General features: G+C 37.8%; 1 protein-coding gene across 6 annotated transcripts in view; it reads right to left on the bottom strand.

Annotated features, from left to right (window-relative positions):
• The window catches only part of TPST1 (tyrosylprotein sulfotransferase 1), a 43,936-nt gene that overhangs the window by 4,888 nt on the left and 15,713 nt on the right, over nt 1-23,335 (bottom strand). For 5 of the 6 annotated variants that reach the window (XM_076354508.1, XM_076354506.1, XM_076354509.1 and 2 more), the window contains exons 2-4: nt 17,372-18,317; nt 10,110-10,308; nt 26-76 (exon numbers count right to left, since the gene is read on the bottom strand). In XM_076354508.1, the coding sequence (XP_076210623.1) occupies nt 26-76; nt 10,110-10,308; nt 17,372-18,216 (1,095 nt within the window). In that variant the 5' untranslated portion in view covers nt 18,217-18,317. The remainder of the gene's footprint in view (nt 1-25; nt 77-10,109; nt 10,309-17,371; nt 18,318-23,335) is intronic. The other variant, XM_076354511.1, reaches the window with a different exon arrangement.

The following is a 23,335-nucleotide window of genomic DNA, read 5'->3' as shown; positions in this document are numbered from 1 at the left end:
AAAGGAAACTAACCCAATACTGTACCTGTGGCACTTCTTTAAGAAAGTCAGGAAGCTGAAATTCACCTTTATAGACCTGGAAAAACAAAAAACAATATACTACTCAAAGCTAGCATTCACTACTGTTTGAAATGCTAAATAGCTTGTTAAGGGGGGAAAAAAAAAAAGGATTCTTCTGGGTTATTAGCGTCCAGTAATGCTAAAACAGATCTACCTAAACTGAGCACAATGTATTTGTAAAAGCAAGTTTTATTTATGAGGCTTGGTCGTCCGCAGTAGTTCTACAGCTGTCCGCTCAGTCCCAGGCTTGCTCTGTACTCAACACTGACCTTGTTTGCATTAAAATGGCAGAACTCTAACTCGTGTTACATTTCAAGCTTGCTCGAATTCTTAATTAAGTCCTGTGTAATCCATTCACTATGCTTTTAGAAAAAGATTTTTAACAGGATGATTAAATATGCTAAGAGTAAGTTGCTACAATACATACTTTTCCAAAGTTTATGTAACAAATCTGCTGCTTCACATTTACAATCTTCAATAAATTAAGTTCCCTTTGGGCTTAATTACAACTTAGAATTAAAAGAGTCTCCATTTAAAGTCTTCTGAAAGAGCTACCTGTCATGATCTCATGGACTGTGTCAGAACTGATATACCAGCCAGGCAACAACCAACCTTCAGTTCTCAAACATTTATGTTTTACAGTTTAGAAACTCAAAGGTCATGTAATACAACATTTTCTGATGCATCATAGTATGTCACGTACAAAATATATATCATTCATGCAAACAGAAGTATCACACCTGAACAACTGATCCCACCTTACTATGCTGTCAAAGGAAAGTTCTGTTAGTTTTCATAGAGTTTATGGAGACAATGCGACTACAATCAAAGTCTGGAAGCACTAATAACTTAGCTTTCAGTTCTGTTAAAATGGTCAACACTCAAGAAGTGTCAGCATCTCCTACCCTATTTTACACATATCTATCCCTTTATTCTACATATCTAGCTGGTGTAATTTTCAGGTTATAAGAAAGTTAATATATTTGCTTTAATCCTTAAAGATACCATTATAACAGGTACAGGTATTTTACTAGCAATTTTCCCCAAGTATTGCATGTCAGACCTTGAGTCACTCAGCAAACATACTGCGTGAGACCAGACACTTGAATTCCTTCCCCCACAGGCTGTAACCACACATCTGAAATCCCCAGCTCCTGGTAGGAGAACACAGGATTGGATAAGGCTTAAGGCTTCCTTTATGATTTTCATACCATTTAGTCATTACTTTGCTTTTCATCTACAGAAATGTAAAAAAAGAATCAGTGGGATAATCCTTTTCTATACTAATAGACACAGAGATTTAATAGCTTCATACACAAGTACAGAAGAGTTCCACGTACTAGTAGGGCTGTCAAAGGTACAGCCAGCAACTCTTATGATTATGAATTTCTACAACAACTGTAGCCTCATTACCAGCCTCAGTTCATGAGAGTTTGTCATTACCTCAATTTCTAATCTTTTAGAGCATAATACTACTTTTGAAACAACACTGTTTGGAGAAAGAGCAAGCAATAAATATCCTCAAACATACCAACAGCCACACCAAACAAGTGTTTCCACTATCTGACCAATTAGGAAATAAATGGGCAACATATTGTCTTCTCTCTAGAGGATACTACTTAAAAGCTGTTTGTTTCTGAGATTAAACTGGAATACATTGGGGGAGGGGAGTATTCTGTATTTTTTTCCCCCCCAAAAAAAGCATACTTGGAAGAGTTTTACCATCTACTCAAACAAAGAGACCGAACACCTTAATGTCATGAGTTCTTTCTAGTCTTGTATAGCTGTAATCATATAAAAATCAAAAGCCACAAACCTACTTAGAAACATTCTGTAACACCATAAAATGGAAGCGGGGCTACTCTAAAGCCTCGCTCAGAGTTGCACTCCCTGGTTTGCAAATTGTGTCAAAGGAAGACGATTGAGGAAGTCAAGGGATGCTTATTAACAATATCCATTTTCTCTGCTTTGCTATGAATAGATGACCAGAATATAAAGGCGCACACATTTTGTCAATATACTGCAGTGGCCTAGGACTGCAGCTGAGTCAGCTTAGAATTTCCTGTCTGTAAGATGCCTCACCCCAAAACAGGCCTGAAGCGTTAAACCATATGACTCATGTGGAGTGGACTTAGGAGCTGACAATTCTCATAACTCTTTATCACCAGGCTAAACATATCCAAACAACAAGGCCTCACTAAGACCCAACATGAAAGTAGGAATTATTATACACATACATTGCAGAACTCTGTTCTTTCCGATATTGCACGTTTTAGATAAAATAGAAAGGCTGATTCAAAATGATAGGCACAGCTCATTTATATTCAGCTAGGGGGTACTGTCATTCCCATGGAAACCTTAATGAAAGCCACACTGGTCAAAAATTCAGTGTGTGGCTTACTGGAGCCGAGATATACTATAAATATTTATAAATGAAGGAGAGTATTTCATATTTTCAGCTTTTAACTAAGCCATTAAAATGCAGGCTGTGTTCTAGAGAGCAGAAATGGAAGTTACAAATCAACAGTATTATCACATCAAAAAACGCTACAGAACAACCTAGGCAAGGTTCACAATGAAAAACATCTTTTATTAGACTAGTGCTAGACACTGGAAGAAACAGACAGGCTTCTTCACCTTTTCTGGCAAACCACTGCAGTCATCTTCTGGGAATTCTTAAAAACAGTTAATGATGATGATGGTACATTGTGACCAATTCAGAACCAAAGTGACCAAACCCATGTTTGTCTCTCTGGAGGCATGCTTCTTTCCTTCTCCTGCAATTACGACTTGGTCTAATTTTTTATATTATATATCTATCTCTTTATATATGTCTGGTCTAAAAATCTTACCATTTTAATGCCCTTTGTAGGAACAGCATTTGCTCCTAATCAGCATCAATAGTGGATAGTCAAGGGTATTAATTCATCAGCAATATTAAGAAAAATAATGACGCTAATGTCATAGCCTGGAAAGGTAAGAAAATGTTTCAGGGGCATTTGATATTATAGTCACATTAAATATCACAACTTACACACTACAATATACAAAGGCAAATCTAACCAGTGGCAAGCCAAAGAAGATTAGGTTAAACGCACAAGTGTGCCTAATTTTGGTTTGGAACTGACATTATCTAGAATGCTGGTTTTGTCAAGATTGAGACTGCATAGAAACTGGTTTAAAGTAGTTCCAAAAACATAAGTGGTCCCTTCTGAATCAAAACCCAAGAATTTCTGCAATCCAGAAATTCTGAAAACAATTACTCCATTTGCAGCCAAGGAAATTAAGAGGTTTCAGATTCAAAATTCTTTTCTGACCAATTTCTAAGTCTAAAACACATTATTCAGAGAGTGGCAGCAGAGGCGCAGAAGCAGGACATTGGAATCATTTCCAGTCTAAGCAAGAATTCAGTAAAATTGAAAAGAAATGGTGTTTATCATTTCTAAGGGAATTATTTTGCAAGTCCAAATGGATTTCCAAAGGGGGGGGGGGGGAATCTGAAATCTGTGTCAGTTTGTTGTTCATGTTGGCAGTATTCAAGCTGTTTTATTAAAAAAAACCCAAACAACAATCTTACAGCCAAACTAAATGCATATTATTCTCAAAAAGAGATCAGAAAACAAGTTTCACATCCAGTTGTCTGAGAAAAACCATATAAATACACAAGAAAAACTTAAGAAGTGTAACCTCAGAAGCGTAACCTGTAATTCATCTTTATAGAATATTAAAGCACTTTTCACCCACTTTCAAGCCTGGTTTAGAAAGAGTCACATTATATTTGGTCAGTTCCAGCACACAGAGATAACGAGTCTTTTTGTCTAAAAGTCAGCCTGCAAGTAAGTGCACTTGGGCTTGCTGGATTTTCAAAACATCAAAGTTGCAGAGTACAAAGCTACCGATGTTTAATTGTCAAAAAAAAAAAAAAGAGGGAACACTGGCAAAACCAGAACAGAGCCCCTTTCTAGAGACAATCCTTTACTGCACAGTACATGGAGGTACCCTCATCTTGCTCCTTCAGACTTTCCTCAACTTTTAAGGCAGCTTACAAGGCTTACACAATTCTTCACCTCTTTGTTGGAATTGCCAAGAAAGGGGACATCCGAGATATAAAAAACCCAGTAGGAACAACACAGAGGCAAGATTTTAGACAGGCCTATGAATGTCTGCCAAAAGACAGCTTGCAACCCTACCTAATTTTGTGTTTTGTTTGTTAATAACTCTGTATGCCTTACTAATCATATATATACATAGTTGGTTTAAAAAAAGAACAGATAGCAGGACCTCTGGAGAAAAACAATGCAGTTAGGAATCCACATGCTGGAAGAAACACTCACTAAAGAGGGTATTAAACAAATTTAAAGGACACTGAGAAAGTCTGTGGTGTTGGTGGTCACAAGACAGATGAAATAAAAAGCCCAATTTTTGTTTTAAATATCAGAGAAAATGCCCACAAAGCCAAATGCCTTTATGCTTAACTTAACCAGCGTAAATAGAGATGCACGGTCTTGAGCAGCCTGTCATTACAGCATACCTCACAATTACACATCTTTGACAACACAAGTAATTATTCTCATGCATTAGTATAAATATACTTCGCACCCTTTATCATAGATTGTTTCTGTCTTTAAAACCTCAAATACAAAGTCTTGAAATCATGACTGTCATGGACGTCTCCTGCTGTTAAGAGTCGAGACATTTCCTCACAATTTAAAACAGGCACAAACCAGGAGTTAACAGAACTGTTTTTTCCTCTAGATGTTACTGCAGAAAATACCATCAACAGAACATAAAACAGAGATAGATAACAGCTCCTGGATGTGATTAGAAGAACCCACACATATTTAAACAGTCATGATGAAAACCATAGCTTTTCCTATAGAGTTGTGTATACTTCCGTCTGTCGATCTCTCCAGGGCAAGGAATGTAACTTCATGAAGAAGTTAAAAGAAGTGACTGGAGTATGTATTTCAAGCATACAAATTCATTTAGTGGGAAGTATGTGCCAAAGAAAATCTGATGTAATATGTTGCAGATGTGAAAGGAAACCACTTAGCCAATCATAACATAACAATAAGCCAGTTTCTACTGGGCATAAGTCAGTCTTGCAGTTATGAGCTGTTCTCCACTTTCAGTATATTCTGTGGAACTGCTGACATACACTTTTACACAAACTCACAATATTGGTGAGGACATATCAGACACTTCTTACGTGGAGTGATTCTACTTTTGTAATTCATCATATAGTGATTGGGCTACCAGTTCAGACAGCTTCGTTACTGCATTTCCTGCATCATTTGCAGATGAAAACTCCTGTTAGTTACAGGATGTTATTTTCCTTTATGTTCAGGATGTAGAATTTATTAAAACTCTAGGGGGAGAAAAGTAGTCAGTCATGTATCTATAAGGAAGGGACCCTTGCAATCAAAACAAAATGAACAGACCACAGCAACAGACTTACAAGAAAACCACAAGATAGCACAATTCTGCAGTCACTGAATAACTAAAGGTTGCCTCTTGAGGAGGTGACGTGCAGAGATCTGCTGAATAGCGCAACGCACTTCAGACCTTGTTCTCTCTGCTCTGCATTCCTTAACCGAGACAAGATAGTGTCATAAAAGATAATATTGTCAGGCCTAACATAAAACAGATAAACAAAGAGTTAATGGCTTTGTTTATTGAAAACATCAGAAAAATCTGTTATACTCATGTTAGATTTGTACTCCACCAGCGCAGATGCTGTCAGATGTCTTATTTCATAACACCACATAGCACTTGGAGACCAACATAAGAAGAGATGATGTTAGCTTCACACTCTGTTACTTCCTAAAACAAAACCAGAACTAAGATGACAAAGTACAAACACTGGTTGCATCTCATTATTTTTGTGCCAAAAATAAAAAAACCCCAAACCTAACCATTTTGGTGTCCTAGGCAGGTAATATTAAAGTGAAAAACCCAAATTTAGCAGAAAGCATTGTTTTCCTTGCATTACCTACAAGCACATAGAAAATGTAATTCAAGCATTGTACTTTAGCTGGTGAGAATCATCACTTTGTTTCCAGACTGAAGGAAAAAAAAATTTAACCTGTACACATGCAAGTCACCATCAGGGGGACAGAAAAGGAGAAAAGAAGAAAAACAAGAACAGGACTTAACTGCTTAGAAAGCTTCGGGGAAGCTAGTATTTTGCACCACACTAGCCATTCCCTTCCATTTTTCTCCAATACTAGCACTTGTTTTAGGCACCCTTACACTGTCGGTTCTTACCTTTGGGACTAACAGCAGCAGCTTTGAAATTGCTGAACAGTATTTTCACTGTGGAGTATAAGTCTAATTTGTAGTCTTTTCCAAGAAGTGATAGATTTTGCTCAGTGCAGCGTAGTATAAATGCAGTTCTACAAGCAGCATTTAAGGACATTTTCGAACAAAGACATCATGCAGTTTAAAGTTTGGAATTTTTTAAATTATCTTCTACAACTGGGCAATACACAGACTTCTAATCATAAAATACTGAACTGTCTGCATTCAAAAGAGGCTTTGCAGCTACGAGGATGTTTTGCACCCTGACCAATTTTCATATTTTCATTCCACTTATCTTTATGATTTTGTATGTACAGTATAAAAATGCTTTTAATCATACGGACAGTTCTTGTTTTGTAACAACAAGAACTGATTTGTTTGTTTTTTTAATGTATCTGATAACAATGAACTAGATGACACAGTGTTGTTCCATCTTTAGGTGGAGCCAGAATCTCCCCTGCCAGTAATTTCAGTGGTGTTGGGCTTCCACCCTGTTGTTGCAACTTCCACAATCAATTTAAGCCAGCATTACCTAACCCCCACAAAACTGAAAAACTCCCTCCCCCCCTCAAAACCACACACACACACACACAAAAAACCGACCAAACCAGTCCTTCCCCCTTACTATTGCTGTTTGCCAGACAGGGGTAACTTCCTTCATCTGAAGGGCTAGCTCACGCCATTTTAAACGGACTAAGAAACTATGACGCTATCGGAGTAGCAAGTGTCCAATAATTCAACACTATTTCAAGTTAGTCACTCTAAGGGGTTACTATACTAAAATAATACAGTTCAGCTTTAGAAGTCTAAACTTTATCTGTTTTCAACGAATAAAATTCAAGTTCTGTGCTCAAAGTTCTGAGAGACCAGAAACATAAATGTAATAGAACAGCTTCCAAACACAAAGTGTGCAATAAACAGTTACCTGCAAGATTTACATAGATTCTTATTATGTACTGAAGAGTAACTTTGGGAAGATTTTATTTGGACAGCCTCATCTCCAACAATATACCCACTACAAAACTCTGTGAAAGACTATCCCAGGTGAAGAAATTTAAAAAGAGAGCAAGAACAAAAGCAGCACTACAGTAATTTACAAATTCACCAGCTAAGAGTATGCATAACACAAAACTTGTCAAGTGCCAGTTCCTAGAGGCTGGAAAAATCTAAATGAATTTTTTAATTTTTTTTTTTTTTTTTAAATAAATGCCCTCCTCTCCAAGCTGTAGCAGCAACAAATAGATTAGCACAGGTTCATGGAAGAGAAGGGGAAATGCACAGGGCAGCATATGCTATGCCTGATGGGCAAAACACATCACCCTTCCCCCTCTCTCTCCCTCCCCTGACTTTTCCCAAACACCTTAAAATGTTTTGAAATACCTGTCCCCCATTCCCAAATAAAAACAAAATAAAGCCGTGGGGAAACCAAAGCAAAGCATTTTTCAGAAGTGAGTCAGCTCCCGCTGATCACCAACAAGAATATTAGTTATTTCAAAACTTACTCGGCTTAAGGCCAGGCTCAGTGGCCAGCATTTTGGCTATTTACTATGCAAGATGCACGACCGCCAGGAAGCCTGGCACTTCTAGAGAGGCTGACGGGCCTGCTGCCCTGAGAATTAGGTAACCGAAGAAGCAAACTGGCATGGGAGTTGGGAAGCCTTAAATCTTGAAACCCTAGGAAGTCAGGACATCAATGTTTCCACAGCCACAGAGGAAGACAGAAGACCCAATGGTCTGAGCAGGGATTTGCTGGGAACCAGCTGGGAGGAAACAAAGCGAAGTGACTGAGGAGGAATTCAAGCCCTCCAAATGCAAACTCGAACACTAATGTGAGCTGTCGTTTTAAATGGCTCCTTGGGGTACACGACATTTTGACAGCCTCATGTTTCTCCATTTTCAAAAGGAATATTGTAAGTTTTGAAGATTAGCCATCTTTAATCCTTTTGCTTTTTTGGATTTTAGTCTTAATTCAGGACATCTCCCTCCTTTTATCTATACAAACCATATATGCAAAAGTAATTTTGTTAAAGAACAAGTGACTAGGAAAATATACACTGGGTACTACAATAAATAAAATTAAAATGCTATCTTGGCTGTAAGTATTAAATTAAAATAGCAGTCAAAATATTAGCAAGTGTTCCATATGCTTGCAATATTTGGATCAGCTATTGTAACAGTAACCTCCAGTTTTTTCACAGCTATTTTTAACATTACTAAACAAACTAATTATATTTCAAAGCAAACTTGTGAAAAAGCCTCAATACACTTTAGCTTTTTTAATTCGGCTTTAATTTTTTTTTTTTTAAAGGTATGCTTGTGGCTTTATTACCTGAATTTCTCTCTTGCATTTTGAACTCAAATAGATTTCAAGAAGCCACCCAACAGTAAGCGACTGAAATCCATACAATTTTTACAATTCAGACTGAGCTTGCCATGCACAGGTAGAGGCCTGAGAAAGGTCACCATACTGTAAAAACTAATTTAAATTGTATCGGTAAGAGATAACCAACCTTAAATTATTGCACGACAATACAAATTTGGATCTGAGTCACTGTTTTATAGTATGTACAGGTAGGTGCATGAGGATTTTGTTTTCAAGGCTCTGTGAAGTAGTATTGAACACTTTTTTTTTAAAAGGGGTTGAATTGAGTGCAGAAAAGTTAATTTGTTTGTGAGCCTTTTAAAACAGTAAGTACCAGGAAACCTATAAAATGCTAACCACTACCCCCACCAGAAAAGGTGGGTTACCTTTTCCATGCTGAGCTAACAACTATTAAAATAGTCAACCCGCCATCCTTTAATACATTGATCAACTGTTTAATGACAGTTTCCCAGGGAGGGCTTCTAAAAAGAAGTAACACAAAAATGTTTAGAGACTTCACAAAAAGCAATTTTTTTTTCGTTAGTATCTAGCCCATCAGCATACCAACCAGTTTTTTTTAATATCGGAAGGCTAGTGGAAGAGAGTCCTTTTAAATTGTTTAATTCAATTATTCCAATGATTACTTTGCTGCTGCAGCAAAAGTCACCTTCTTTTAATAAAGTATACATTCGCAAAAGAACAGAAGTAAAGAGTTAATTATTCTTATTTCAAACAATGGTAATGAGCTTTTCAATGGATACCTCCAGGGATAAACAGCTGTATAGCCTAACTACTCAAATTCCAACAACATTAAATTCGGAATAAAATCCTTAAGTTTAGGTTAATCAGCACCAGACCTTCCTCCATCTTTTGTTTGTTCTACAAAGGACAGCAAAGGATTGGAAAATCTGACATTTTGATCATCTTGGGCCATTTTCCATGGGTCACTTTTCAAATTCTACCAAGTATTTTGGGTGTAATTTTGTGACAGAGCTTCTGCCAACCCTCATGTATAAAAAGCTGAGCTCATCAATCAAGTTTGATGCCCAGGCGAGAAAGCTAGCTTTTTTCCACTACTAACTAGTTCCTCAACTATGATGCTTCTCAAGAGGTTCAGCTACACACACCAAAGAACACAGCTCAAGCCTGGGGTTGGGGTAACGGAGGAAGAATCAAATTTAAGACAAACAGCAGGAGCCAGACTTTCAGTGCTCAAGGTCCCACAGAATTCTTCCTTCTTCCCCCCCCATGGCAAGGAAAACATATTGCTAAGTATCAAAAGGTATTACAAACAGACTTAAAAAAAACCAAACAAAACCCACAAGACTCTTCCACTCTATAGTTCACATCCATTTGGTCAGTAATTAAACACACAAAAATGCCTTACCCTCCTTGTGTTTTCCACAACTTTTTGATCTGGCTTTCCATAATTTGGTGGATTGGCATAGGGATCATAGCCCAGTTTTGCTAGCATGGGTGCAATCACTGGCATATCTTGCAGGACATCAGCAGGTATCTTCCCAACCCACTTTGACAATGCTTCCACATTGACTGGCTTGATTACTTGGTCAGTAGATCTTTCAACTCTGTGGAGGGAGAAAGAAAGGTTGTATTTTGCACTCCAACCAATACTTGCTTCTTCACTAGCATTAAGACTTTTAGCTTGTTTTTTGGGGTTTTTTTCCTTCTTCCCCTCTCAAAATTTCATGTTTCTACAGAGCTGATGGAAGTTTTACTACGTAAGGCTAAAATGAGAATAACTAGTACAACATTCATGCGTGATTTCCGGTTTAGGCTTTCACACAGAATGTGCCGAAGCAAGTATTTTTACATAAAGACAGCAGTGAAAGCCAAAGAGCTGCTAAGTGAAAAGTATGCACACACCTACATATAAAGCTGTTTTCCCACTGGCATATTCCCACATTTGCTGTTTCATTGTCTTAAATGCTCTTAAAAAATTGTATTCTAAATTAAAATCCATGTGCCATTTGTCATCTGTGACTAAACTTTTTTTTTAAATGAGACACCTATGGAAATGACAGAAAGATACAGACTGCAATAATATTTTTCAGAACCGTTCCTTTTACTGATCAAGTGTTTGGTCATTACACAGTTCTTAAAGAAAGGCAAGTGCATAATCATTGCCATGTCATATGTATGATATTTAGAAAAATAGTTGGCTTGTTGCTCATTTAATCAACAGTCCTAAAGTCACCTTCATTCTTGCACCCTCGTTTTTGTTGGTTTCTTTTTAAAGGAAGAAATCTGGCATCACTTTGTTTTTCCATGTTTCTTTTAGATTAGAAGACATACAACTTCTTTACTGTGTTTATTTCTGAAACAGGCCAGCAGGACTCACAACAGGCTGAGTAATTTAAAACTCTCCAGACTTTCTTCTGAACTCAGAAGAACTGCACATGCATTTTGGATGTCAAGGTTCATCCTTCTTTTAAGGCAGATTAGAAATCAGATCTGTATATACAAGATGCCTAAAGGAATATTTACATCTGCATTGCAAGTAATACCATAAGGTATGCCACTACATCAGTAGTTCCTGCTGGCTGGCTATACCTGCCTGAAACCTGATGCTGAACATACAGCTGTCACATCCACTTGCAGCTATCATCCCTCCTGGGCCTTATTTACATCATATAGAATTTTGATCTCAAAAAGCTCTGCTACCCAGAAAACAAAATTGTTATACTTGAAAGTAACAGTACAAAGTGTAACACCAGTACCTCACGTACACGAGATAAAGAATGAGAATACTGAGATTCAAATTAATTCTCAAGCAGCTAATTCTTCAGAGTTACACAGCGGGCAGAATATGAGAAAACATCTTCTGAGAAAAATAAATGGAAGTTTCCTGAACTATTCCCAATAGTTTCTGAGACCAGAAGCCTAAGCTAAAGTCAAATTGCTCTCAGGACTGACATCAGTCAACTTACAAGAGGAACAAGTTTGATTACAGTTATCTAATTACCCTCATGAGTCCCAGAAGAGGCTGAAGTATTGTTGCACATTAGACAAACATTAAATCAATAGTAAGAGGCATCCCATTCAGATGCATGCAATGAAAGCCTTAAATTACAAATTATGCATGCATGTCTGCCAGTCATTAACTCAATTTGATCTTAACACCAGTCTTTACCTTGTTACTCTCTTCTACTTGTCATCATAACTAAAATTCTTCCAGGACAGAAGAAGGAAGTTAGTCATACCATGCTGGAAAGTCAGTAACCTAAGTACTTTAAACACAATCAGCAAAGAACAAATCAGACAGAGAAACAGTCACCCATGGGGAAACTCTTGGCAAGCAGGGCCTTCAAGATTGCTGCAAAAGGTGTTTCATGAAAGCTGATGAGTAAGCACCTGACCAACAAAAAAACCCTGTAAGACAACTCCCAGAATTTTCAGCCTTAGTCTCTTCAACCATTTTCAGTAGCTCAAACTGAAGGCAGGAACTCAGAATAGGATTTTGTGACCAGGGAGTTGCAACCGAATTTCAGCCTTCCTGAAGGCTATTGGCCTGAGATCCCAAGTCTGTACAGCAAACTAAAAAGTCTGGGCATTGCCTTTTTGATCCTTCTAATTAGAAGATGAGCATCTGACTTCACGTGAAATTAGCAAGAAAATAGCTGTTAAGAGTTGAGTTTCAGAAGTTCAAAGTGGCAAGGCAAGAGGACAAAGCACCACAACAGTCAGGAGTCCTTAGAACCGTGCCGGCTGAGACCCTCAAGAAAAATTTATCACTAGGTGTTTGAAAAGTGTAAGATTTATGGTCTTCTCCCTCTCAGACAGAGCCAGCCAAGCCCAAAACCCCTTCACCAAAACCGTAGACTGATTCGACTGTTTAAAATAAGGGTGATACTGTGAGAACCAGGTAATGGGCTTGGCTAATAGTTTATTGGAACCCCAAAACAATGGGTGCTATACATCAATTAGGACCTAAATTAGTACACATACAAATACCTCGTCCTGAAGTAAAAGCATATTTAAAATATGTATGTTTTGCCCCACTGTCATTTTAGTCTTTGGTAACAATAAGCTCAGCATGAAACATTTCCTGGGGATTAATAGCTGGTGAGAGATAAGCATTTAGCTGCTCCTAGGCACTGATTGAAAAATATACTATACCACATTTGGTCTTCTGTTTAAATCCTGTTCTGTCCTTTGAGTTAAGGTGGGAAGAAAAGTAAAACAATTCATGGGAAAGATTCTTCAGACCAAAGAACATCTGAGGAGCATGGGGGAAGACAGAGAGGGGATGGGAGGAACGAAGCACCCCAAAAACCAAACACAGCAAAACATGAAAACATACCAAGCCTTGGCAAATTTGATTATGTATGCATATGGCAAATGCTGCCTGGCCAGTGCTCTTCCAGGCTCCACTGCAAAACCACAGGAACAGTTTCAGCTTTGAAAGCAGCTGGTAGCATGGAACACAGGACTAACCCCAAATAATTCTACATCTGTACTAGAATCAAATGAACGGTATGTATTAAAAATAGTATATTCTGAAGTAATTTTGCCTAGACAGCTATTTTCATAATAAGCCTAATAAAAATTGCTATAAAAGGGTTGACATTTCATTGCATCAGTGGTCACCACAGCTGTTTTCAGTTAGGAGGCAAATGCCAGAGCTGTATTAACAATACTAGTTATAGCATGTAGTCCAGCCATAATACATTCCTTGAACAGCCACGTTGGCAATTACTTCAAACCACAGGTTTTGCGCTACTACAGATGCTGTGGTACACATCCTTAAAACCCTTGCAGTATTTCTCCTTGCAGCTGGATAAAAACCAAAATAAGGGGTGAAAATACTACGTTAAATATCAAACAACAGTGAGTCTAGGGCTGCATGAGCAACAGAAAAAGCAGGGCTTACTAAGCAAATGCAGGAGAAGAGAATAAGGCAGCCAACAGTTTCTGCAAATCAAAAAGCCAGGGAACAGACAAAGTCAGAAATACAGACTGTCTAGTATCTAATATTGCTATTAACAGACTATTGCATAAGAGTTTCTGAGTCTGGAATAAGAGAAAAATGGAGTCAGCTTGCTGCCTGAAGAATTCTGCAAGCCACTGGGTGGCTAGCTCATCTCTGGAAGAGAAACAGCCTGCATACACAATTTAACTCTCTATATAACTGAAAACAAAACACCTTACACTGACTGACCTACAGACTCATTCATCTGATAGAGATTTCATTTGGCAGAGTTAATTTTGATTTCAGATGAGTTAAAGATACATTCGTAAACATTCGCTTTCTGTTACCGGGCAACAACATAATTATAAAGACCTTTTAGCAATACTGCGATCTCTTTTTCAAAGTGTTTTTAAGTATTTCAAGACAAAACTCGTCAGATTTCTTTTCAAAAACCCTCCAACAGTTAAAACACCTCCAGGCATCTTATGTTGGACCTGACTTGAGCAGGTGTCATGCCTCTGAAGTGGATACTGAGCCTGTCTGAAAGTCCTAAAGGTGAGTGGAAGATGATCGAGGCAGGTTTCTCCGCTCATTTTCTTAAGTCTTTACACAGTATCACAGCCTTTGCAGATTATAATCGTTGTTCATTCTTTGATTTCAGAGATTTCTACCCTACCTAATACTTTGCAGACAGCTAGGGAACTAATTTTATCTAGGTCTTCATACTCTCTCTACTATGCTACAGAAGCTAGGCCTATGTGGTGGTATCTTTTAAATGACCATCACATTTCAATACAGATGATTTGGTACTTGTGATATCCTCCTCCTGCCAGTAAAAACTGTAATCTAATTTCAGTATTCTGATTTTAATATACTATTATGAAACAGCCTGAAGCACTTGGTACCAGGCACGTGGTAAACTAAAGCTCTGTGAGAAGACAGAGTTTAATAGACAGCAGTGTTTTGAATTTCCTTAGATTATCTCTGAAGTGATCTTCAGCACCGTCCCTTTGGATAGTCAAGTGGGAGAAAGCTGCTAATCAGAACATGGAGCTCCACTGCTCCAGACTCTGCTGTTTCAGCTGAAAGACGACAGTATTCGCTCTGTAAAGTAAAGAGCACTCTCCTGTAAGCCTGAAGAGAAATTCTAAGTCATAAGAGAACAACATTGGTTAGAACCTGACCCAGAATTTAACAGCCATGCACATCCAAGGCCATAAAGAATTTTGCTGCAGCTGAGAACAAGCCAAATGCAACTTGACAGAAGGAAAACTAAGCCTAACGCAAGGTATATTTTGTTCAGCTGTCAAAATTTGATAAGCTGTCTGTGGCAGACTAAAGTTCTCAGTAAACTACCTAGCAAGCATCTTTTCAAAGAGTAATTTTTCTGGGCAGTTACCCCCTGCTCTGGGCAAGGACCCCCCAGACAGGCAGCCGTCCCTGTCCACAGCAATTCTGCTGCGCATGAGAGTGCAGTGAGGAGCTGGTGATGCCAAAAGCAGGAGGTTTTAACTGGTAGAAGGAAATGAAATTGGGGAATCTCAAGCTCCCCCTGCACAATTTCAATTAGTATCACATAAATACACAAAACAGACATCCAAGTTAGAGAATTTCATATTCACTGTTTTTTCTGCAGCCCTTGAAAGACTGAGTCACTGAAATCATTATCAAATTATAAAGGTCTCTTGCAACTGAAAAACAAATCTCGCCATATATTTCAAGGGTATTTGATTAGATAAACACCACAGACATAACACTAATATACCATTCTTTTTCCACTATTGCCAAAGCCTTCTGAAATAATAAATTACTTTCACATATCATCTCATGAGAGATAATAAGAACATAAAGAATTCCGTGAAGAGATTGAATTGAGGGTCACAAGAATACTTCCATACTCGTTTGTCTTAAATTTGAAAGTTTGATTCAAAAATAATCATGAAGCCACATCTTACTTTCGACAATCCATTTCCTTAGTTTTTAGAGACACGAACAAGTATTCTCAACTCCTCACATCCCATTCCACCAGATTTAGCAAGAAACGTTACTTGAAACTGCATTAATTCAGTAAGGCTGCTGACTTTTATAGTATAGAGGTCCATTAATTTTTAAAAACGCTAATCTGGAAGCTGTAAGGTAGTAACATTTTACTAGAAATGGCGTTATGCATAGTTATTTTTACAGTACACTTAACAGAACTTGGCAACCACCTATTTATATCAGTAAAAGTGAGTTTACTCCCCCCTCAGCTGCCACTGTGAAGCAGTAACATGACACAGGTAACTGAAGAGAAGCTCACATACAGATACAGCTTGCAGAGACGTACAACAGTGCACTGCTTCAGGTTAACAATATCAGAAGGCTTCAATCTGCTAACGAACAATACCTCAAAAAAAGGTTGAGATGCCTTCTTGATAGCTCTGTGAACACAGTGGTGGTGGCTGTGTTTCTTCAGTAGGAATGGTGATGCAAAACCTCCAGATTGTAAATATATAACCATTATCTGAGTTTTAAGTTCTCTCTGTAGCCTCTAATAATTCTATGATTTACTTTAAATCGTATTCCCCTACAATATATTAGAAAATTCAGAGTCACTTCCCTAGGCATTAAATAAACAAAATCTCCCAATTTTTATTTCTCAAAACTGTAGTTTTAAAAAAATGAAATCACTCTGTATTCAACAGTTTGAGATGCCTCTACCCAGCCCACGTTGCTTGCTGCGCAAGGTGCCTCTGTTACTCGGAAGCACTTGGCCAATGATGAATATTCAAAAAACAGAAGCCAAGGAATTTAACTGGGCATGCCTTGCTGCTGGAATAGGGCTTTGTAATCAATATTTTTAGAAACTTAAACAAGACAATCTGGTAGCTGTATCTGTCGTAGAAAAAAAAGGAAGCGGAGAGATTCAAACATTCACACCTTCCCCCCCCATAAAGACTAGCCAGCTTCCATATCTCAGAAGCTCCACTGTAAATAATGGCCAAGAAACCAAAAAGAGTAGTTTAACTGGAGAATTAACTAGTCTTCCCCCCCCCCCCCTTCACAATACCTATCTAGGTTTTCTAAGCAGAGCTGGATTTTGGTTTCTGAAAGTACCAAAGTCAGGTACACAGATGACATGACAGAATACCGAGAGATTTGCTTACAAGGTTAATTTTATTCAAAATGCTTGTCCTTTTAGGAGCACATGCCAACAGAAAAGCAGGCCAATTCTGCTTTCTATTTTGTTGGAACAGTTTCTAAAGTTTCCTGGAAGAGTATGTTCTTGGCAAATATAACTCGAAGGCCATTCTTGCATTGACAACAATACTTAAGTTCCTGAAATCAAATGGGTGATCTTGCTAGGATGAATAACACTAGTCTAGATAAAATAGTCCAACTTTATTTTGGGGCACAGGGAAAAACAAAGCTATATTGGAAGAAAGGCTGATACTAGACATCCAAATTCAAGTTAGATTGACCATTAATTAAAAGATCGTTCATATGCTCCATACACATATGTTAGCAGGACAATTGTTTAGCAGGAGCAATCTCAGATTGCAAATTGTTAGTTAACAATCATTCCTACTTTCCAGACAATCTGCATCATGAATCAGCTTCCCGAGACATCATTAGCTACTTAAAAACTGAAACCTAGTCATGACTAGTCTTTTACATGCAACATGTACTGTTTTACCTCTTAGAACAATACAAGGTAAAGGAGGAATGCTCATACTCACTTTGAAAGAGAAACACCCCCTGCTTTTCCAATCATTTCTTCATGGTGCAGCACTGCTTGGTTCCACGGTATGCGAAGAAACTTTAAGAGAGTTCTCATCCATCTTTCAGGATGCAATACGAGTTGTTCGTAATGTACCAGCATACACCTTTCAAAACCAACCTCCATACACTGGTTATACATAGTTTCTATAGCACGATTCCACTTGGTCAAGCAGTCCCTGTAGCTGTTAAGGTCAAACCCAGCTATTGTGACTTTTCTAGATATCATGGAATGCACAGATGCACGACCATCCCGTACCATTAGAAGAAATTTGGCATTGGGGAAAATTCTAGCAAGATAAGTTAAGGATTTTAAAGCAAAAGGATCTTTGTTACACAAATACGGAGCAGGCTCTCCATGTTTCACAATGATTTCCAATAAAAATGCTTGCATGGCTGAGTCCAGAACCTCATCTGTGACTCCAGCTTCATCCAGTCGGATCTTCTCTTTGCTTGATCTAGCCCACATCTGCTTAACTGCCAGAATTCGCGGGATTACCCTTGTCTCTTCTCCGCATCGAATATCCGGATGGGCATCAAGCATGGCACGCATTAAGGTAGTGCCACTTCGAGGTACTCCTCCAATAAATATTAAAGGCATGTCTTTGTTGTAAGCAAAGGTTTTGTTTGCATTTACATCGGAAGCAGTTCTTACTGTGCTTCTCACACTTTCCATCCTCACAGGCTGGCTGCGTTCTTCTATTCGATGGTGACACTCCATAGCGTGTTGACCCAAATAAAACACTGTCACTGAACTGATCACCAGACATGCCAATAGCAAGTTCTGTTTGAGTTTTCCAACCATTTTGATAAAGACCGTCACTTCAAAATAAAGAGAGAACTTCTATTTCAAATTATCTTCTAGTTCACGTGCCATGGAAATCCTAATCCAAAATAAATTAAGGTCTGGTGAGGGGGAAAAAAAATTTAGAACTTTGTTAAGAACTACTACAATAAATCAACAACAGAAATACCTGACAGCATTCAATAAAACTATTATCTCCTGGTGTTGCGTTAAGACCAGTAAATGCAAAGTCTAAACACGATCATCCCATAATAAAAAGCCTTTTTGTTTACCCATAGAAGCAACACAGAACATAAGATTCATGACTACAATTATTATTTACATAGAAGTTCTCTGGTGCATTTTAACAACATACTTGAAAGAATTCTACCACTGGATAGCTACTGTTAAACTTTACAGTCAAGCAAAGACATCATTTATATGGGACTCTACACGTTAAAAGAGTAATTATTAAGAAACCACTCTTCTTTACTGGAGGTTTTACAGCAGAAAAAGACCAAAAAAATGACCTCTGAGCCAGAGTCACCTAGATAAAACAAATGAACAACAAATCATGCTAGAAATCACAGAAGAATTTAAGTATTAGAAAAACTCTGGCTTGCTGAATAGACGGTAGCAGTATCCTGCTCATTGTCACATTTTCACATAACTATATTATGTCCTGTTTTGCTTGAAATGCTCTATTTCCTTCACAGGATAGGAGATGATAGTAAAAGATGTTTCACAGTTACATATCAACACTGTCAGTGTCCAATTTTTGATCAAGGCCTTTAAGCAATGAAGAAAAATAGTTTGCAGCAAGTAAGGGAAACTTCAATTTTTACTTCGAGGGAAGCTTTGATTAAAGAAGCATATAGTCATTAAATACAAACACAATCCAGGATTAAAGTTGATGAAGATCAAAACTAAGATCAGTCTTGACGTAAACAACAACAACAAAAAAGAATCAACCCACGCTAACTTAAAAATTTTCATCCAACCCAGTATCCAGATAACACAAAGCAGGATATACAAAAGAAAACTAATGATTTCATCCTAACTTCCTTCTTTATTGTTTTCTTTACCTAAAATTTGGCCCTTAAAGATATTTCTCCCAAAAAAAGCCCCACCCAAACCCAACATAGCCATAATCACTCATTATTCCATTGATTAAAACACACAAAACCCCCACCAACCCTCCCCCCATCTTATGCAGTGTTTTGAACTCCAGATAAATGTTAGCTGAAATACTAAAAAAATTCAATAAATTAGGAAGAAAGAAAAATAGATCCTGTTCTCAATCAGCACCCCAGGGAAAAGAGTTAAAGCCCTGCATAATTTAAAGTCATGTAATAAAGCATTGCCAGAATAAACTATATACTGCATTCTACCTTCAAATAAGAAGGTTTGGACTCCTTTTAAGCAGTGCTGGTAAGCTTGCTCTTTCTTTTTGTCTCTTCTACTTCATCTAGATAAGTCTGCGTTTTTGCTGGTATGACAGCAAGAGTGCTCCCCCTCCAAGATAAAACGTAACACTTCAGAGTTAAGAATCTGAGTATATGGTTACTACACAGAAAGGTTTACGGCAAGAACCTTTTGGCAAATCAAAAGTCAACTGACAATAACAGCAAGACAACTATGCTTTATAAAGCATTATGGCAGCCCACATTAATGAATTTTATGGTTATAGTCATTTCATATTTATAGCATGGAATAGAGATATATAACGTAAAAAAATTTAACTTATAGTGTAATCTTCCTTCTGGTTTTACAATACCACATTTAAATTAATCAGTCCATTTTAAACCCTTACAACTATTAAAAAAAAGAGAGGAAAATCAAGGACAAGCACTCATCTATTTTGTGAGGTATCAATAACATGGCTTTCATTCCACTTTCTAATCTACAATTTAAGCAGTGATGATTACTCTGTGGCAGAACAATTTTTCAGTATGACTATTGTTTGAACAAAGTGAATTTTACCACACCAAAAGCCACCGCTTTTCTCTTGGAAGTTTTTTTGAAATAGGTATGGTACTATTCTCTACAATGATAGTGTAATTCAGTTTGAAAACAAATTAGACAAGTATTAGAATTAAGGGTTTGCACAGCTAACACATCTATTACTAAGTATTTTATACACCCCCTTCTTTTTAATTCTAAAAGTTATTTATCCAAGCTGTAATGAGATGAGATTAAGTCTGAAACCCCAAGATACAGAAAGTAAAACCAAGTTTTTCATTTTTTTTTTCATTTAGGATTCTTAAAATTGCATTATTTAAAAGTAATTTTCATTTTTACAGATGAGAAGAAAAACAAAGACTATATTAGATGATTTCTGGACATGCATGTGAGTCTGAACAAAACTTTTAGATAGAAACAAAAGATTTAAAAATCTGTCTGCTGAATTCCAATGTAGGCACTTACAAGAAGGACTAAGAATATGCCATGACTTACACTGAGTTATATTCAACACTGTCTTAGGTAAATTTGCTACTCTGCCGCCCAGATGACTTGATCTGTTCATGCCAACCTGTACACTGTATCTTTATTTTTTCAATTCGTAACAGTTAGTGTATAGACAATAGTTTTACGTGTATTTTGTAGTTCAACAGCTTTGGATTTTCAGATAAGGTAGGCTGAAAACTGACTCTTCCTCTCAAAATTCAAATGAAATTAGTACTCTAATTGAAAATTTAACTAAGAGCTTGCTTTTCAGAGCTGAAATAACTCACTGAACAGTACGAATCACAGATGCTTTTAATTGTAAGGAGCTCCGAGTACTGACATACCACCAACATTTTAAATGACTGGCTTCCTCAAAGCTTTTCCATCTCTGTCAGCAATGCATGACACATCCCTGAATGAAGAACATGCTTACGCCTATTCTCTACCCCCTCTCCAAAACATTATCCATTTAACCTTTTCCTCCATGCAAATCCAGTCACCAACTCAGAAATTCTCAAATCACCATCCGAGCAAGGCTCTCCAGACCTCTCCCTCACCAGACCGCTGGCCCTCACAAACCGGTCAGCGGTAGCAGGCAGGCTGCCTCGCAGAGTCTGCTGCAACTCTCAGCAGGCAAGTAAGTGCCTTGCACTTCGCAGTCCCCGTTTTATGAGGCTGCGCAACCAGACAGCAGCAGACAGGCAGAGGACAGAACTCCCACTTAGCACCATAACAGTGCAAGGGGTGGGAGAAGGGAGGAAGGGGATGCCTTCATGCAGGCATCTGTCACAGCGGTATCACAATACTACAGTCAAAGTTCAGCTTAATAGTTTTTATTTCCAAAATTAAATTGGAATCATAACCTAAGAATCATAACTCTTCCCAGAACACCACTCTTGTAATCAGTTCATCCTCTGTAACAAGTTTCATTCTACTTACATACCTCTCCTTGCTGAAGAGCTGGCTTTAACTGTACCTAAAATATCTGGACATTAAAAGGAACAAAATCCCAGAAATTTAAGTGGAGGTCATCTGAACAATGCTCAAAAAAAAATCCTTAGTAAATACTTCCACAGCACCAAAAAGCTGAAAGTCTCTCTCCTGAACAGATTCCGCGTGAACACCTAACTTTCAATTAGGGAAGGGAAACTGTTCTGCTTAAAACTAGCAAATAGTACACAGAATCTCTTTAAATGCTTTAGATACAGTAAAGATCTAGTTAAAAGTCAGTACTCATTTGAGAGAAGAGTTAACACAACAGAAACAGTATTTTACCACAGAGCACATAAGACCTGCAAATATTTACATTTCATACAATCCCTAACATTATTCAGTTTGAGTAAATTCCATAAAACTCATTTCCTCAAAAAAAAACCCCAACAAAGAAACAACCCCCCCAAAAAACTCTTCATCTTCCAAACTAAAAACTACTCCTTGAAGACACTAATGTTCCCCAAATGCAAAAGTTAGGTAGCTGATTGCTACAGAAAAACGTATAAAGACCGAGTGCATCAAGTGTTTTACTCTGATCATTTATATTAGGATAGCACTTAAAAAACCCCCAACAAACCAAACAAACAAAAAACCAGCACCAGCTTTCAGAACCAAGCTGAAGAACAAGCAGTATCAGAGGAAAGCCTGTTGACTGAAGGCCGAAATCCTCACTTCACAGGTTGGGTAAAGCAGAATGATGACTCACTCTCAGCACAATTCCAGCTGTGAATGTAAATATGTGTTGCAGTCTGTGAGTAGGTTTCCTAAATCGCTGAAAGTATTGACCACTCACGTACAAAAACAAAAACCCATCCACATGACCAGAAAAACCCCACACCAATCAACCACAAATACTTTCATTTGATGCAGTAACTTCTTTGATAAGTTCAAAGATGCCAAAGGCTGAAAGACCATAAAGAGCTAGTATTAAACCGTCCTACAACCTTCTGTGCTCACTGTTTTCTTGCCTGGAAGCAATACCTGGAGCATGCAACTGCCATAAACTGTGGCAAGACCGGTACTTTGTATGTCAGGAAACCAACAGAGGAGCAGTGAGAAACAGCACCTCTCAGCAAACTAATCTGTTATACAAGCCAGCAAACTCCCTTCTGCACCTGAAGTTACACGCAAAGCTCTTTGGCACAAGTATGACATACAGAAATTACTGCCCTTCTAGCAGCTTGCAAACAAACCCCACCTTCTCCCTCCTCTACATGAGTAAGAGCTCTGGATCACACCTGTCAACCTGAAGGATTATTACAAGTCATTAATGTTCCGCTGTTGACAGTAACTAAATTGACAGCATTTAAAAGTCACAGCAAGGCAATCAGCAATCCCGTGTCAGCATTTAAGTAGAGCTTTGAAAAAAATCACAGCGTTTTTACCCACTGTGACCTGAAAAGAGCAAACTGCCACTTCGCCTAAAAACAGACAACTCTTAATTAAAAAAAAACAAAACAAAAACCTAAAAAAACCCACCAAAAAAAAGGTTAAAAAAAACCCCAAACACCCAAAACAAACACAGACACACCCCCACACAACACAGTCATAAGTTGAGGAAGTTGAAGACGACTACAATGGTAGAGTAGGCCTTTAACAGCAGCAGTTTCAAATGACAGACTAAAATGAATTCCTAAAAAGATTTAAGTGTAACTCAAAAAAAAAAAAAAGACAAGTTTCAGTATGAGAAAGTGCAGCT

Source organism: Aptenodytes patagonicus, chromosome 17, assembly GCF_965638725.1.
Source record: "Aptenodytes patagonicus chromosome 17, bAptPat1.pri.cur, whole genome shotgun sequence".
Lineage (NCBI taxonomy): Eukaryota > Metazoa > Chordata > Aves > Sphenisciformes > Spheniscidae > Aptenodytes > Aptenodytes patagonicus.
The sequence above is the reverse complement of the archived record's forward strand: the minus strand, read 5'-3'. Positions and strand labels throughout refer to the sequence as shown.